Genomic DNA, 16,109 nt, shown 5'->3' on the forward strand with positions numbered 1-16,109 from the left:
AAGGAAAATAAAATAAATTTTGGATAGATTCATTAAAGAAGCTGGTTGAAGACATTGATAATGTCTAGGCACTGAATTTTACTCAAAATATGATTCTAGAAGAATGCAGTTAATTCATGACACATTTTGTATTAAAAGCAAAAGTGGGCTGAACATCCAGACAAATTCTATTAAATTGTTTAGTGGCACAACAAATTCAAATCTTAGAAGATGATGGGCTTTTCTAAATAGGGACCAGGGTTGGAGGGTCATTTCTCAAAGATGTAACAATAAATCTGAATTTCCGAACCTTCATGGAGAGCTAATTGGACTAGATAACTCCAAACTTTTTTCCTAATTTATGACCATATTATATAGCCTATTTATTTGATGACTGGCCTCACATAGTCCATTTAATCTTACATTAACCAAAAGGGCTGTACTTGTATATCAGGCCACACCATGAAAAAAGAGGACAAAACAGAAACAAAGAAAAGGAATGGAATGTTGTGCAATTATAAGCATGTTTTTAATTGACCTGTCTAAGCATATTGTGTAAACCTAACCTATGGTTGCATGATTCTCAAATATATCATCCTAATACCGTCAACATGGTTGTAATAATGTCTCACCTTAAACAAGCAGTCATTAACTTGTTTAAGAGAAGAGGAAATGAGAAGAGCAGGCAATTTGTGTTGCCTGTATAATTCCTGACATTTCCCCTGGCATCTCCCCTGGCACTCAGAAAAGGCAGCACAATAGTTCAAAACATACAACCGAATCATCCATAAATCTATCTGCTAGTGAGTTAAGAGGCAAAGAGAGAAGCAATTACGGTACCTCTCAACCCGAGATTTTGTTCCAGAGCAGCATATTGCTAGCCACTAACCTTTTATCTCTTGGAATGTAATATCAAACAATAGATGGTATACCTTATACTCTCCATTGTGATTTTAATCAAATTCAATCTTTTGAAGCACAATCTTTTTAGTCATACTTGGGTTGTTAAGAATCGGAGTCAAGTTTTATATTTTTCTCTGCATCTGCTTCCAAGAATAGACAAAAAGCTCAAGGGAAAGACTTACTTGAGCCTGAAATCCTCTGTTGCCATTTTGGCATTGTCAATCTGTAGAACAAGGCCTGCATTGGTAACCCGTCCAGTCTCAATCTGTAAATAACAAAATATTATTCTCACTGTGGAGGTAGACTAAAAGTTTCGTGATTTGGTGTTGTGACAGGCTAAGAGAACTATATTTTCTTTTTTTTTTAATCTTTGGAATGCATGGTTAATTTAATCACTGAGTTAGCCTAGTCCTTGTTTTTGCAAATACACTGAACCAAAATGTAATCAAACCAGCTGGATGTGCCAAATATGGCTAGCCATAAAATAAACATGCTAAAATTAATTAAACTTCACATGTGCCAGCGTAGTCATTGGGTTTTTAATTGATTTGATTGTGCCTTGCCTGCATATAACCATATCAGTGTTAAAACTACAGTAAATATTTTTTTCATTTTTCTATTTTAAAAAATTTGAAAGAAAAATTGAGAAAATATTTATTGCTTAGAGTTTGAAACTCAAAATGCAAAGCAGGGATGTATTAGCTTTTCAGCACCTTTTGTTTTGCTTTTGGTTGGCTTCGGTTGTGAATGTTCTTCTTCTGGCTGTCAAATATTCATTATAATTGCAAGGTAAACATGTTAATTACAATTGCATAATATCATATTCCACCATAAGAACAGATGAAAGAAAGCTTGCAGGCAACTGCTAATGTTTGGTTGTGATTGGAATGTGATGAACATTAAGACGAGAAGAATGTTCATATTTTATGAATACTACTCCCTAAAATATATTTTTATTCAGTAACCTATTTTTCTATTGTCACAAAATTCAGTAAAGCACAAATAGCGAAGCATAACTACAATGATTCTAATAATTGATTGTAATAAGGATACAACATTTCAAATATGTGCAAACTTCTTTTCAGATTTGTGAGACACATGCTAGATAAATTCATATTAAAATGGAAACTGATACAAGATTTGAGAAAAAAATTGTGAAATATGGAAAGGTGGAGAACTCTAAGCCTGTTGGTGAGGAGATTAATTTTTTAAAAAATAAATTAAGAAAAAAATTACCCTTCTAATTTTAGTCAAGCCTTATTCCTGAAAGCAATAGCAGTAACCAACAGGACTATTCAAAAGCAAGTGAAACACTAAGCACTGGAGCAGCAATGGCAGCGATGTAGGGGTATCTGCAGGATTAGGTAGAGTACCAAAATGGGGCAAAAGCTCCATCCCTCTTATTACATGCATTGTGATGCTGTATGTAACTAGAAAAAAATCATATCCTAAGAGGTCAGTAAGGGGCGAGTACAAGTGCACTAGAGTGCCTTCCATCTCCTGTCCTATTGCTCTCCTATATCTCCTATACCTTTCTTCTATTCCTATATCTCTTCTTCTATTCTTTCATTGATATGTTCTATTACTATATCTTCTTTTCTTTTCTTTCATAGATATATTTTACTATGAGTATCTCCTCTATAATCTTCATCATGTATTTTACTATGTGTATATAGATATATATACCCACTAAAACCCTCATTGTGTATTGGACAAAATAAATAAATAAAATAAATAAATAAATAAAATATAGCAAAGATTCCTGACTTCCAGTAGTCTGACTGTGAGTGCCAAAATAACAATGAAACTGGAAAAAAAATTAAATAACCAAAAATAGATGATCATGAGATTTATTAGTTTTAAAACTCAATACATTGAAAGATTTCAGATGAGGGCATAAATGTTTCATAACATGTAATGGTCTTCTGAGAAAAGCTTTGAATTTCTAATTATATAAATTATGGGTAGAAACAAAAGTTATCATTTACTGAAAGCATTCCCCAAAGGACAGAGATTTGAAAGAATCTCTACTGGAAATACATTCACCAAACAGGGAAGATACTTTCTTAGTCAAGATACAACTCAATATAGGAGTAGTGATCAGTATTAGTTCAGAAATGTGATTAGTAATATTTCATTAAAAACTGATAAATAAAAGTGATAGCAACTGTTACCATAAAGCTTATATTTTTTGGATCTCAGGTTGAGGAAGCTTCTAAAAAAAATATTTAGATTTCTGTCAACATGGCAGATAGCAAATCATATTAGATGAAATTTTCTAATCTAAATGTCAAGTTCTTATGTTTACTACACTGACCTACATACAAATTACGCTAAAGGCTCATTTCACCTGTTTATCTTTTTCTCATCCTAATTCCACACATATTGCCACAATCAAAAAAAAAATCTGCTTAGGGAATATTTCCAGTGGAATTAAACAAACCCAAGGATTTTAGGGGTCTTTCTTCTTGCTCTTCTCATTCCCCTGACTGACAGGGTCATTAAACATTTTGACCTGGGGGAACTTCTTTCAGATACCCAGATGGAAACAAAACTCAACATGAATCATGTCAAAAGGAAAATGGGTGGTGTTATGATTATGGGTGGTTTAGAGGAAGGTTGAGACAATATCTTGCCAAACACCTATTATGTAAATCCTCAGCGATGTGCCAGAGGAAGCTGAAAATCCCTCCAAGAGTATATTGAAAGGTGAATATCTTCTTAAGCCAAAGTGACTCATTAAAATGGAAATCTTGATTCACAAAACACTGTCCCGGATAAATTAAATTCCTTACTTCCATTAGTGCTGCTTATCCATTCATTCAGATTCCTTTCCCAGAATCACCGTAGAAGAAGGTACTATACATTATCATATCACAGAATCTATCCATAACACTACCAAACACAAACATGCTAATATTTGAAAAGGCGGATGTGGAATTGTTTCTTGCACCTGTCATATCAGCAGATGTAAGTCTAAGAGTAGGCAGTGGGCCAACAAATGGGCCATGTCTTGAGTGTGAGTATCTAATTTTCTAGAATTGTTTCTTAATATTTCCTCCAGGAAATTCATTGTAGCAACCAAACAGGAAGGGTCTATATTGACGTTTGTTTGTTTGTTTGTTTGTTTGTTTGTTCGTTCGTTCGTTCGTTCGTTCGTTCGTTCGTTCGTTCGTTCATTCATTCATTCATTCATTCATTCATTCATTCATTCATTCGATTTTTATGCCGCCCTTCTCCGTAGACTCAGGGCGGCTTACAACATGTTAGCAATAGCACTTTTTAACAGAGCCAGCCTATTGCCCCCACAATCCGGGTCCTCGTTTTACCCAGCTCAGAAGGATGGAAGGCTGAGTCAACCTTGAGCCGGTGATGAGATTTGAACCGCTGACCTACAGATCTACAGTCAGCTTCAGTGGCCTGCAGTATAGCACTCTACCTGCGGCGCCACCCCAGCTCTTATTCAGTCAAGGATAGTAATTGCTATTTGTTTGTTAGTCAATCAGTCAGTCAGTTAATTAGTTAGTTAGTTGGACTTCTATGCCGCCCTTCTCTGCAGACTCAGGGTGGGTCATGACATGATAAATACAGAAATACAAAAATAGAGCATATTAGAAATCGAAACCTAATATGAATCTAAAACCCTGGTGCTTTTAAAAAACAATCATCCATATTCATCCATCATAACATACATTCACATCATCGGCCACAGTAAGGTGTTAACACTCAATGGCCCCAGGCTTGCCGACAAAGATGAGTTTTTAAAAACTCGTGAAAGGGTGAGGGTGGTATGAATCTCTGGAGGGAGTTGGTTCCAAAGGGTCGGAGCCACCACAGAGAAGGCTCTTCCCCTAGGACCCGCCAGATGACTTTGCTAATTGACAGCATCCTGAGAAGGCCAACTCTGTGGGACCTGACCGGCTGCTGGGATACATGAGGCAGAAGACAGTCCTGTAGGTATTCTGGTCCTAAGCCATGTAGTGCTTTTTAGGTCCTAACCAACACTTTAAATTTTCACAGAAGACAAATCAACAGCCACTGCAGCTCGCAGAGTGATGACGAGACATGGGCATATCGTGAAAGTCCCATAACTGCTCATGTGGCTGCATTTTGCATACCTGCAGTCTACGAACGTTCTTTAAAGGTAGTCCTATGTAGATGTTGCATTGCAGTAATTGAGCCTCAAGGTGATGAGGGCGTGAGTAACTGTGAGAAGAGACTCCCTGTGCAAATAGGGCCACAACTGGTGCACCAGATGAACCCGTGCAAACGTCCCCCTCGCCACAGCTGAGAGATGGTTTTCTAAGTTCAGCTGTGGGTCAATGAGGATCCCAAGTTGCGGACCCTCTCTGAAGGGGTCAAGAGCTCCCTCCCGGGGTAATGGACGGACAAATGGGATTGTCCTTGAAAAGCAAAACCCACAGCCACTCTTTCTTGTCCGGGTTGAACCTGTTAACACCCATCCAAACCCTAACAGCCTCCAGACACCAGCATATCGCTTCCATTGCTTCATCCCATTTAAGTAGCATGATTAAGTTCATAATAAAACAAAAAGCAATTTTTACCATTAGGATGTTCAGAGCACTTACTGGCTCATGACGGAAATTGTGATAAGATTGGAATAAAGGCAAACTAATTTTTGAGAACTTCTGCATCAGGTACATACATAGTTTGGTTTGCAGGTTTGTGCAGAAGCCACAAAGCACATCTACATAATGAATTAATGAATTCATTGAAAACTACATTATTAATTATTTATGTGCCATCATTTTTCACTCTTAGCAATCATATAGATTCTCATGAGAGACCTAACCTAGTCTTTCAGTTTTTCCAACCATTGCCACTGAGACTTATTCTGTGCATCTTGTTGCTGACCATCCTCTTCTCTTTCCTTCCTCTACAGAAAAAAAATTAGTATCATTTGTAACTGGTTGGCATATTATCTTGTATTTTATCAGGGGCCAGAGAGGACTCCATCTAGCAATGCAAGTAGATGAGTTAAAACCAGAGTCATTTGAAGGCAAAATAAAGACTAAGCAAGGAATGTCACTACAGGAAAATTTACAGCTGGAAATGTTTCTTTCCTTGGTTTTGGATCTTGACACTGGATGTGTTTGCTATGTCCTGAAAATTATAATAGAAACTGAAAAAAATGTCCAGCTCTCTTTTTTTGCAATCAGAATCTCAAATCCAATATTAGGCAATCTTTTTGAACCAATGCACAGACAGAAAAACTTAGATGAGATTACAACAGAGGTGAAATTAAAAAAAATTCTTTATCGGTTCTGTGGGCGTGGCTTGGTAGGCATGGCAGGAGAAGGATATTGCAAAATCTCCATTCCCGACCTACTCCTGGGGGAAGGATACTGCAAAATCCCCATTCCCTCCCTACTCTGGGGCCAGCTAGAGGTGATATTTGCTGGTTCTCTAAACTACTCAAAATTTCCAATACTGGTTCTCCAGAACCTGTCAGAACCTGCTGAATTTCACCCCTGGATTATGGGCATTCTCACAAATTGAGTGTCAAGATGGGTGCAGCTCAGTGGTGGTACTCAATTTTTTTTACTACTGATTCTGTGGGCTTGGTGGACATAGTGTAGTGTGGCTTGGTAGGCGTGGCAGGGAAAGGACACTGTAAAATCTCCATTCCCTCCCCACTTTAGGGGAAGGTTACTGCAAAATCCCCATTTCCTACTGATCAGCTGGGACTCAGGATGTAGAGAATAGATGGGGGCAGAGCAAGTCAGAGGTGATATTTACCGGTTCTCTGCACTACTCAAAATTTCTGCTACCGGTTCTCCAGAACTGGTCAAAAACTGCTGAAATTAATCTCTAGTGTAGCTATTCAAAAACTATTTATCAGATAGTAAACAATTGTTTTCCACCATTCTCACTAGCTTTTTTTTTACTATAGTTTCGACTTTTTTAAGCACAACACTTTTCCAGATAAAGTACTGAGTTGCTTTAATTTTATTAATGTCTACGGGACCAACTGGAAACTCAATTGGGGGAGGGATTTTTGGAAATTATGCTGATAATGTTGCCACAAGAGATATCCACATTATTTTGTTATATGTGGACACTATTTTTCCTATCTAGTTTTAATCCCATAAAATAAAATAAAATGGTAATGTGATATCACTGTGCAGTTGGAATTATATTGCTGAAATTCATGTTCCAAAATTTTTTCAAATGACTTCTGTTTTGTCTTCCTACTCACTACTAAACTGCAACTTTGTGCAACGACCAACTCATCAGACACAATAATGTGAAGTTAAAAGTTATTATTCTAATTAATTATAGAGATTATTACCTAGCTGATTTTTTTTTACTGCAAGTCTTATTATTAGACCTTAGCTTGGAGATAAGTGAGGATATAAGAAGTTATATATGTTCCCTATACTTTTTTGTGAGAACAAGGACTCCTTTTTAATTATAAGGATGTCAAACATTTGTAGGAACTGTTCATGTATCTGATTGCTATAATTAGACTGCATGCCTCTTAAATATCCATTTTGGGAATACCATTTTCCTTTGTTAAGAAAGGCATTTGAAAACATTTTCAAAAATAATCTTGTTGCCAGTTTGTTACAATTTGCTTAGTTTCATGTAACAAAAATACTAAGAACAAATTGTATAGCACATGCTAGTCCACAATCTCCGCAGAGTCTGATAAGATTTTTCAAAACTCCTGTCACGTAAGATTAAACAGATCTGTCAGTTTCAGTTTTGCTAAGGTTCTTGTGGCTTTGGTATAAAATTCATATCCACGTAAGTTACGTTTGGCTTTACCAAAGTGTGAAAAATCATTTGAATGTGTTTTCATGTGTTGCCCCCTTTTCTTAATATTGGGAGCATTGCATGTTTGTACTGCATTCTTCAAATTGTTTTGACTCTTTTGCTGAAGAAATATGTCTCAATGTTTAAGAAAACATGGATTTTCTAAAAATAAATAAATAAATAAATAAATTGCCCAGGTTTGTTCTAGTCTGCATCTAGATCCAGGAAGCATGAATTATGTTGGTGGGCATTGTATATACAACCTCATCTCTTTTTCTTGCCTTAATGCTGAGTGAATTAAAGGGAATGTGAAAGTCCTTGAATCTTAAGCACTTCATTTTAGCCATATTTTTAAAAGCTATTTCCCCATTACAAAGAAGCAGTATTTGAGAACAGACACATTATATATTTGCATATAAAAACAGAGACAGTGATAAATGGCAGATGAACAATTATTAAAAAAAGAAAAAGTATATCCCAAAATCAGTGAATAATAATAATAATAGTAACAACAGCATGAGCAAATAATAATATTGATGCTTTGACTGTTATTACCAGACAAGATGATTCAGATACCAGACAAGAACCCAAATGTTGACTTCCGGGCGGCTGGGGGAAGCCTCGCGCTGCGATTGCTACTGGCTGCATGACAACCAACTGGCCTGCCCAGACCAGAAGCATTTCACCCGATACAATAGCTAGCAATATTTGCTAGTTCTAGAAATTTCACACTGGCATTTAGTTAGAAGAAAAAAAATTATATTTTTAATAGAGGAACATTCAGTTTCGAAATATGCAGCAATTTACTTCAGTTGTCTGTTTGTGCTGTATTCAGGACAAGAGGCAAGAATAGTGCAAAATAATAAACAAACTGAAGCAAAGGCAGGCATGTCTACAAAGAGAGAGTTAAAAATGTTGCATCCATGCAAAATAAAAAACTCTCTGTCCTTTTTTTTTACAACATCTTTTGGCAAAAGGCAATATGGGCCTCCTCCATATTAAAGCTCCTCAGAGCTGCAGTTTTATCTTATGTCAACTATAGTGAAGGACTAAGATTTCCCTCTTCACCATAGAACCACTAATTAGTTCATGGGTGCAGAGCACCAACACCTCCTCTGTCCTCCAACCATCGTCTGCACTTCCTGTTCACTCTGGCATCTGGCACCTGATGCAGCTAATAATTATGCCTGCATGGCAGTGAGACCTGTAAAACAATGCTGAAGTTTCCAGCATGATAATTTAAATAATCTATTTCTTCCCTGTGTTTTCCCAACATAGCTTGCTAGTATAATGAATTGAGCAAGATCATTCCCAGTGCAATACATTTGATCCACTGGATTGCTTTTTAATTTTCTTGGAATGTTTCATTACTGTTTATCATATAGGTTGTTTGTTCAAGACTCTATTCAGGCATTACATGTATTTGGATATGGCTGCATGTATGTGTTCCATCACAGTTGCACAAAGTGCACAAACACTTTACACTGAGTGAAGACATCTGCAGTGAGCTCCTATTTGCATTATGAATAAGGCAAAAGACAGGAAGTGAGGTACATGTGTCTTATGTCCTCAGCCATAAAAGTCCCACAGCCTCACTAGCCTTTGCCTCTAATCAACAAATCAACATAATTAGCTGACCAGTAGAAAGCAAACCATTTCTTATGGCTTATGTTGTTTAAACTCATTGGTTTCTTACAGTGAGAAACAAGCAATCTTCAAAGGGGAGAGTTATGGATTTTTCATATATATATATATATATTTACACACACACACACATATACATACATACATACATACATACAAACATACATACATACATACATATATATATATATAATATTCATTTTCAGCAATATTTTTTGGTTTTTAAAAAATTGTTTATACCTCACCTTACTGATGTTGTTCTATGGTCATAAGATTTGATTGACTGTATACCTACAGTATATATTTATATTTACCCTCTCTGACCTATTAACTGATACCAATCTCAGGGGCCAAAACATGTGCCTAGCCAGCCCTGAGCTAAACACAAGAAAAACTCTCTATATAATGGATCTCTAGTTTTATCAATGTTCCTGATTATACACTTCACATGATCTTGATTCTATCCCCCTGTTAATGCAGCCTAGACTGCATTGGTTTTTTGGCATCTGCCTCATATTGAAGTGATTAAACACAAAGGAATAACAATGAAAATAAACCCACCTGAGGTTTCATCCATTCAGTGTGTATTGGGGATAAAGGAACACAGGCAATCTGCATGGCTTCATTCCTTTTATATGTTTACAGAATCCTTTAGTACAACACATCTAAAGGACAGTGTCTGTTCCATTAGCGGGTTTTAACAAGGATTTAGAATTCATCCGTAAATCTAATCTCAATATTTAAGGAAGTCTATGCTCTAAACCATGATACAAATGGGTCACCTCAGGATTATCGTTTAAAATAGGTACATTCGAGACCAATAACTTAAAGAAAAAAATGGCAATATCTTCTATTTAAAATTCAATAAATATTTTGGAATGCAAGGGCTTTTTTTATTTCTTTGCTATTTTTAGAAAAGGTATATAAAACTAAATGCTGCAATTAAATACTAGATAAAAGATAAATATGAATGTGCTTTATAGATTGCTGCCCCAGAGCCTAACATCCACATGTTGAATATTACATGAAAAGGCAAATATCTCTCTGTTCCCAAGAAAAATAATTAGACGAATAGATTTCAGTCTCTGCTTACACTTTAAAATAATTATAGTAAGACTTCTTCTGCTTTTGCTCTTCTCTGAATCCACTTCTTTCTTTCTCTCTGTGTGTGCAATATTTTATTTTATTAGCATGACTTCAATAAAAAATAACCCATGGCTTCAATATTTCAGAGGTTTCTAATTCAGCCAGCTGGGTTGAATCAATCATTTGGAGAAGAAAACAGGACAGTTGGCATTTCTGCTGACTTACCCGCTCGTGCATGTCTGAGATGTTTTGTTCATAATCCTTGAAATCCCGCTGGTTGCCGTGAGACCTCTTCTGGTGCCATTCCCGGATGCAACCTTCCAGCTGTGTGTTGGCATCCTCCAAAGATCGTACTTTTTCTAAGTAGGAAGCCAAGCGGTCATTCAGCTCCTGCATGGTCCGCTTTTCCTGCCCTCCCGTGAAGAAGTTTCCCTGGCTCCCACTGAAGGCTCCCCAGCTTGTCCCGGGATCAGAAGCCAGCCAGATAGGTCCTGCAAAGGACACAGGCATGGGAAGGCTGCTGTTTAATCCATGGAAACTGGAAGTTCTGTAGCAATTGTCTATAGGCTGGAGGAGGCATCCTGGGGCTCCTCCAAGGGAGCCAGAGGAAAAGTGGTAGTAGCCGTGGCTAGAATTCATCCTGGTGTCAATTAAGATCTGCTTGTACTACCAGCACTTCTGTCTCTTTCCCTCTGTCCTTTTTGACTCACCGGCACTGCCTGAGAAACGTCTCAACCTTCCTGAAGCACTTTTAAAGCCTTTCCCTGTGGGAGTTACCTTGTTAAGTGGCTATGCCAACAAGGATTGTGTCATCATCAGCTATGTTGTTTCCTCTTGGTCAATTCTGAAAAGCCTGATTAGCCGGCAAATACAATTGTTGTCATTCTTTGAAAAAGGGACCTAGTAAAAGCTTTCATTTTCTCTCTCTCTCTTTTTCTCTCTTGCCCCTTTTTTCTTCTGTTTCTTTCTTTGGCATTTTATCAGTGAGGTGTGGCTAATGAAAGGAGGGGTAGAGTGTACAACCAAAACAATCCAGCCTCTGCTTCATGTTTCTTTAAATCACAGGAACTGCGTATTAAGTAAGCTGTTTGAAAAGCAAAAATTACTGAAAAGCATTAGATTTCCTGATGTCATGCTGTAAAGGTCAAAGTTTCTAAGCAATTGTATTTTACAACATTTCTCACAGCCACTCAAATCACTATATGTATTAATCAAATGATTATGTAAACTCTTACAAGAACATGAAACTATGCAATAAATCTTTTGTTGGCACATGCATATTCTCTATAGAGGTCTACAGAATTTATTATTTATTTATTTATTGGACTTTTATGCCCCCCTCCCCACTCCGTGGACTCGGGGCGGCTCACAACACATCAATAAAATTGTCCTCTCGATTTGTGTGTATACCATAGGACTAATTCCTATGGTGCATCGGACCAGAATATCTCCGGGACCGCCTTCTGCCGCACGAATCCCAGCGACCGGTTAGGTCCCACAGAGTTGGCCTTCTCCGGGTCCCATTGACTAAGCAATGTCGTTTGGCGGGACCCAGGAGAAGAGCCTTCTCTGTGGTGGCCCCGACCCTCTGGAACCAGCTCCCCCCAGACATCAGAGTTGCCCCCACCCTCCTTGCCTTTCGCAAGCTCCTTAAAACCCACCTCTGTCGTCAGGCATGGGGGAATTGAAATTTCACTTCCCCCTAGGCTTATAGAATTTATACATGATATGTTTGTATGTATGAGTGATTCTTTAAATTGAAGTTTTTTAGATTATTTTTAATATTAGATTTGTTTACATTGTCTTTTCATTGTTGTTAGCCGCCCCGAGTCTTCGGAGAGGAGCGGCATACAAATCTAATAAATAAACAAACAAATAAATAAATAAATAATAAATAAATAAATAAATAAATTCCAAGATAGATAAATCAGTGAATGCATATACATTGATAGAGGTTCTTCCCTCAGTTGGCATTTCCTTACAACAAAAGGAGACATTTTAATTTCTTCCAGAGTAATGTTATAGCCAGGTTTACATAACAATTGCTATCAATATACAATTGCTATGTCCAGATTGCATATTTTGTCTAAACCAGTTAATAATATTATGACTTGACTGGATGGTTCATTCAACATATAGAAATGATGGCTGGCATCCCATATTGGGATATACTACTAAGCCCCAATTTATCCTGTCACCCATGTTGAAAAATTAAGTTACACTTTCCTCAATTTTCACATACTGATTTTCTTTGTTGACTCTAATTTTTTAGACTTCAGTCTTAAGTGCAAGGATTGCTACATCAGAAGTATTTTAAATTACTTTGTAAGTCATTTGGAGGTAAGAATAGTTTTTAAAATATTTTTTTAAAGTATATCTGGCAGCTTTCTCCCTGTATGTGGGGCTGAGACTAACAAATTAATTAACCAACCAGGCATGGCAATGATAAATCGCTATGTACAATGTGTGCATATAAAATTAGACAGACAGACAGACAAGAATCTAACATCATCTGCATGTTTCTTTCTCTCAAGCATAGCTTTCCACGACTTGGCACCTGTAGTGGTTCACACACGCACAACATTTCTGCACATGTGCAGAAATATCTTGGGCAGGTGGGCGGAGCCTCCTATTGCCGGCACTACCGGTTCGCAGAACCGAGCCAAACGTAAAGCAACCGACTGCTGCTTGGCACCTTCCAAGTAATGGACTTCAAATCTCATCATCCTTAATCTGCATAGCCATCTGGAGAGGTCCGGGCTAGGAGGAAAGTGCTCTTACATAATCAAAACCCAGAATCTAGGAATGGAATTAACTTTGTGTACAGGTAGTCCTCAATTTTAGTGACTGTTCAGAGTTGCAGCATCTCTGGTCACATGTTCAAAATTCATAAGTATGGGAACTGACTCATATTTATGATGATTTCAGTGTCCAGGAATTATGGGATTACTTTGTGACCTTTCCACAAGCAAAGTCAACGGGAAAGCCAGATTCATGTCATTAACTCAACAACTGCAATAATTCACTTAACAGCTGTGACCAGACAAAGTAACGTAGGGTAAAATTCAAAACAAATGTCTTGCTTAGCAACCTACATTTTGGGCTCAATTATTGTTGTAAGTTGAGGACTACCTGTAGTTAATTTCATTCTCCGGGTCAAATGAACTGTAATGTTGAAGGTCTTGGAGCTCAGATCAGATAGTTTTGATTAGGGACACTATAATGTGGGAGTATTCCCTACAACTGATAAAGATTACCCACAATCTATTACAGATCATATATGGAGAGTTTTGCCTCCCTGCTCTAGGTATTTCTGGTATTGCCGGTTTACAGAAAATTGGTGCAGCTAGAATTTCATTACACCTAGGTAGGAATTGCAACCCGATGACCTTTAAAAGTATTGGACTACAATTCTCATAATTTCTTCTGTTTTTTTCTTCCATTTAATATATCAGTTGGTAATTTCTCCCAATTTAGCTTTTTAGCTTGTAAAAAACACTAAAATAAATGTTGCTGTCCCCTTCTCAAAATATTTTCTGAGGAATTTAGTTTGATTTTATGTTCTTCTTAATGTAATTTGCACCAAGTATGTGCATACAAGCCAGTGATGGGTTCCTATTGAAGCGGTCCAGTGCTGCGCACCAGTAGCAGCCCGGTGATGATGTAATTTTTAGCAAAAAAAAAATTGTTTAGATGGTGTCTCCCAAAACAGCCCTCCCACCCACGTTAATGCCGACCTTTATTCTTCATCCAAAGCACAGCTGAGAAGTTCCTCAGTTGTGTTTCGGCTTGTAATGTCATCCTGAGCATGCGCAGAAGTGAAATCATGCAGTGGGATGCGCGTGCAATGCAGAAGCTCACCAGTAGCAAATGACAACTGGAACCTGCGCCCTGATGCAAGTAAAAGGAAGAATATGCGGGGGGGGGGGGAGATGACAGCAAATATACTGATATTTGGTCAGTAGCAGGGGTGGGCTACTACCCGGATGGGGAGGAATGCAGTGGGGTAGCAAAAATGGAACTCCACCCCTGAGCACCCAATTTGCATGGAAAGATGTTGAAAGAAAATGCAGGTTGTCCTGCATAAGCCACGCCCACAGTGTAGTAGTAAAAATTTTGGTAGCCCTTCACTGTTCGGTAGGTATAAACACAGGACAATTGTGGCACCTGCAGATACTTTTCTGGGATGGCAAAACATCGAAGCTTTAATTCCAGAATCTGCTCTGTGAGGTTTTCTTCCTGTGCTTTCAAGTATAAGATCCCTGTAATTTTAATTTACATGTTTTTTTTTTCTTTTTGGAAGTGTGATAGAGTTACTAACAACAATTTGAATAAAAATCCACTGTGGTTTCTAATTATAAAACAGAGAAAATGGCAGGCTGTGTAGCACCTTGTCTAAACAAATTCTAACTTGTCTTGTCCCATGCTTACAACTGGTCTGTGTTATTGAGAAACACTGCCAAAATTGTTGATTCTCGTGCTATTTTTAGGTAGGCAAACCCATCAAGTTTGCAAATTATGGCTGTGACAAATATGTTCAGTATAGTAGTAGGATCTAATTGGTAATTAGTGATTTTCTACAGAGGAAATGTAGCCCAAATCCTTTTTTAGGCTTGAGCACAATTGGTCAACTCACCTTTCACACCTGTCTGGCAGATTAATCTGTTGCCAGAGTTATTGGGGGACAGTATCTTACAGTATCTACTGGCAGTTTGACTCTCTTAGGAAGTTTCTAGGTGTTGTTGTCAGGTATGCTAGAATTACGGCTCTTTGAGCACAACATATTTTCCTGGTATTGGGAGGCCTGGCTTCTCTTAAAGGAAATTATTGTGTTGGTTGCTTACTGAGTTCTTCTGATGTCTATTCCCATGGTTGTTTCTTTTATAGTCAACTCTTGTTCAGACAGCAAAAAGAAGAAAGCTCCAGACAGAATTCTGAGTCAGCAACAGACCAGGAATCCTGGAAAAAGGATTTAGAGATTCTCTCATTATGTTAATATTATTTTATTCGTGGTCTAGTCCAGAGAATTTTACTTGGTACCTTCTCTTGAAATAATCCTTTCTCTCTACCAAATTGGAATATACGTTCAGTTAAAGTACAGTGATACCTCGTCTTATGAACCCCTCGTCATACAAACTTTTCAAGATACGAACCCGGAGTTTAAATTTTTTTGCCTATTCTTCCAAACTATTTTCACCTTATGAACCTGCCGCCACCGCTGGAATGCCCCACCTCCAGACTTCTGTTGCCAGGTGAAGGCTCCCCTCATTGGGAAACCCCACCTCCGGACCTTCCGTTGCCAGTGAAGTGCCTGTTTTTGTGCTGCTGGGATTCCCCTGAGCCTCCCCTCCATGGGAAACCCCACCTCTGGATTTCCGCATTTTTGCAATGCTGCAGGGGAATCCCAACATCGCAAAAACGGGCGCTTTGCTGGCAACGGAAGTCCGGAGGTGGGGTTTCCAAGTGAGGGAAGCCTCAGTGAAATCGCAGCATCACAAAAACATGGTAGTCCGGAGGTGGGATTTCAAGGACTTTGTTGCTTTTGCGATGCTGCGATTTCGCTGAGGCTTCCCTCGCTGGAAAACCCCACCTCCGAACTTCCATTGCCAGCGAAGCGCTTTGCGATGCTGGGTGTGAATTTGGACTTGCACACATGAATCACTTTTCCATTGATTCCTATGGGAAACATCGTTTCATCTTTCAAACCTTTCACCTTA

The 16,109-nt window shown here is 38.1% G+C and overlaps 1 protein-coding gene across 1 annotated transcript in view; it reads right to left on the reverse strand.

Annotated features, from left to right (window-relative positions):
- Positions 1–11,102, reverse strand: part of LOC139153636 (keratin, type I cytoskeletal 23-like) — a 30,260-nt gene extending 19,158 nt beyond the window's left edge. Inside the window, 2 exon segments of the mRNA XM_070727832.1 lie at positions 1,065–1,147; positions 10,618–11,102. Of these exon segments, the coding sequence (XP_070583933.1) occupies positions 1,065–1,147; positions 10,618–11,031 (497 nt within the window). The 5' untranslated portion in view covers positions 11,032–11,102.
- Between the last annotated feature and the right edge of the window lie 5,007 nt (positions 11,103–16,109).

This window comes from Erythrolamprus reginae, chromosome Z, assembly GCF_031021105.1.
Source record: "Erythrolamprus reginae isolate rEryReg1 chromosome Z, rEryReg1.hap1, whole genome shotgun sequence".
NCBI classification, from domain to species: domain Eukaryota; kingdom Metazoa; phylum Chordata; class Lepidosauria; order Squamata; family Dipsadidae; genus Erythrolamprus; species Erythrolamprus reginae.